Source organism: Topomyia yanbarensis, chromosome 2, assembly GCF_030247195.1.
Source record: "Topomyia yanbarensis strain Yona2022 chromosome 2, ASM3024719v1, whole genome shotgun sequence".
Lineage (NCBI taxonomy): Eukaryota > Metazoa > Arthropoda > Insecta > Diptera > Culicidae > Topomyia > Topomyia yanbarensis.
The window spans coordinates 402,253,813-402,256,562 of NC_080671.1; the positions used below are offsets into that span (position 1 = coordinate 402,253,813).

General features: G+C 38.6%; 1 protein-coding gene across 1 annotated transcript; it reads left to right on the top strand.

The window, feature by feature from the left end:
* Positions 1–758: 758 nt before the first annotated feature.
* LOC131681812 (SAGA-associated factor 29-like) lies at positions 759–1,849 on the top strand. Its single transcript, XM_058962865.1, has 2 exons — positions 759–905; positions 970–1,849. The coding sequence occupies exons 1-2, from the start codon at positions 867–869 to the stop codon at positions 1,618–1,620; spliced, it is 690 nt and encodes a 229-aa protein (XP_058818848.1). The 5' UTR covers positions 759–866; the 3' UTR covers positions 1,621–1,849.
* Positions 1,850–2,750: the final 901 nt, after the last annotated feature.

The following is a 2,750-nucleotide window of genomic DNA, read 5'->3' on the forward strand; positions in this document are numbered from 1 at the left end:
CTGCAACTCCTCACTCATTTCGATAGTTCACCAGTAATCAGTAAATGTAAACCATTTAGTTTATACCTAACATTGGTAAGTTTACGTTTCAATTTCCTCTCATCAATATTTGACACTGATTTAACTTCAGATTGTTTGGACCCTGAGCTTTTTGTTCAAATTGGTGGGAGTTCGTGATAAACCTATACCACTAATCGTATTCGTTTCGAAAGGCACCAAGCAAGAACGGCAACCAACAAGGTGGTAAAATTTGAACAGGGAAACTGTGCAGAAAGTGGAAGAGAAAGATTTCGAAATTCGGTACACAATCCTCGTTTGGCAAGCGATCCGCGCTTGGGGCAAAATTTCATTCCTTCGTCACATCAGGAATTGTGAATGCACAAATCTACATGAAAACCTCTAAAAATGCTATGCTATACGCAACATAGTATGACTCTAAAAATGACTCCTGGACTTCTTGAGGTTTCACAATACTTTTGCGGCCAGAATAGGCATTTTTCACTATGACGTCGTATTCTGGTACAGAACCAATTATTTTATTTTTGTTCGACACTCCACCAACGACACGACCTGAAACTTCATGTAACTTTCTGATGAAAAAGTGTCCGAGTAGTTTACCGCCAGTTACCAGTTCATTGAGTCACCCCCCGAAACAGTTAAAAAAAAGAATTCTTCAGCAACACTTCTTTGTTTATTTGATTTTCTGTTGCTGTATAGCAACCATATTGATTCCGTAAAGCTTTCGATTAATTCAGCGTTCTCCATGAATTAACTTATTAAATATTTAATAGTAAAACAGTTGCATTTTGTACGGACGTTCGCATTGATAAGGAAGTTATTTTGAAAAAAGTTGGTGTCCAATAAATATGCCGCTAACTGCTGAACAAGCGATGCTTCAAGTACAGGTAAATCATGAGAACGAAAGCGAAATTCTTAATTTTTAGTATACGTAACATTTCATTTGGGTAGGAACGACTCCGTTCGCTTAAATCGGTTATTGTTGAAATAGAGAATGAGCGGAAGAGAAACGAACCCAACATCGTAAATGCGGGAAATAAAGAAACAATCCGAAGAGGTGCGCTTATGAAAATGCTACAGATTTCGGCTCAAACGCTACCACTCTTTGTCAGTAAACCTGGAGAAAAAATTCCACCGCTTTGTGGTAGCGTTCCGGCTGATAGTACTTACGTTGCAAAACCGGGTGACATGGTTGCCGCTCATGTTAAAGGTCTCGAAGATGAAGAAAATTGGATACTTGCCGAAGTAGTACAATACATCTCGTCTGCCAACAAGTACGAAGTGGACGATATTGATGAAGAGCAAAAGGATCGACACATTTTGAGTAAGCGCCGTATTGTTCCGCTTCCTCTTATGAGAGCTAATCCGGAAACAGATGGACAGGTAGTTTTCCCTAAAGGGACAACCGTATTGGCACTATATCCACAAACTACCTGCTTTTATAAAGCAGTTATTAATCAACTTCCGCAGACAGCCAATGAAGAATATGAAGTACTTTTTGAGGATCCTACGTACGCGGACGATTACTCGCCACCATTATATGTTGCTCAGCGGTATGTCATTGCCATCAAACCGAACAAAAAAGTAGGAGCCAGTTCCTGACAGTCCTCCGCTCAACCGACCACGACTAATTCAAGTATCACTGCTGCCCTTCCGTCGGCAATGGGAAAGTCAACTTCTTCTGGGTGTACATCATCAGCAGTTATATCCAACGCCAGCGCTTGCAGTGGAAATCTCGCTAACCGGTGGATTAACGCAGCCGAAAGAGGAGCATATGTTGGAGCCATTCATGATGGATGATCAGTTTTGATTAGCTTGCGCGAAAACTCAATTCAAGTTATACAATTTATTCATTTAATTTTAATATCTCAGCATAAAATGATCAACAAGAAAAAAAAAACCTTTTCTATATTATTTAATAAAGGGAACAGAAAACTACTCTTACCGACATAAAATCCGAGTAGAAAGAAGCTCGAACTGAAAGTGTCGAGGTGTACCAACTATCAATATTCGTTGGTTGGAACGTGTTTCGCCATGGTCGATGTCGAAGAGCAAAGCGTATATCGTCTATCTCGAGATAATCTAGCATTCTGTAGAGTTGTTTCTAGACATAAAATATTTGAGAGTGAACGAAGCAAAAATAAGCTGACAAAATGTTCTCACACTCACACTGATGCAAATTAAACGTGCGCGTAATTTAGCGCACGACATAACTGGAAAGTCGCAATGTGAATTTAAGAATATAACAATACAAAAGCATGCACACCAGACTGACCAGAAAAAAGCGATCTTTTGAAAACTTAAGGTTGAACAGAGAAGGGGTGAAAAGCTAAAACAAAAAAGCAGTTTTTTTTCCACAGCGTGTGCAGTACTGTATCAACATTCTACATAAGCTGATTAATTTTTATGAAGATCTAACAAACGGTGTGGAAAAAACTGCTTTTTTCGTTTTCAATTTTTGCCCAATCTCTGTGCAACCTTAATCGACCCGTTCCTGAGTTGATTCCAAGTTCCATTGGAAGTTTCTACTCTAAATTTGAGTCAAATCGGACAAGTTTAGCTATCGGACCAACGTGTTCGAAGTTGAAACAAAGAATTATATTTTTGTTATACAACATTGTAGAAGACTGCAAATCAATCCAACTCCTTTAGGACGAATTTTACATATGTAATCTTTTTCGATCCAATATTATTCGTTCGAAAAATCAATTTGTTATATATCAACATAGATG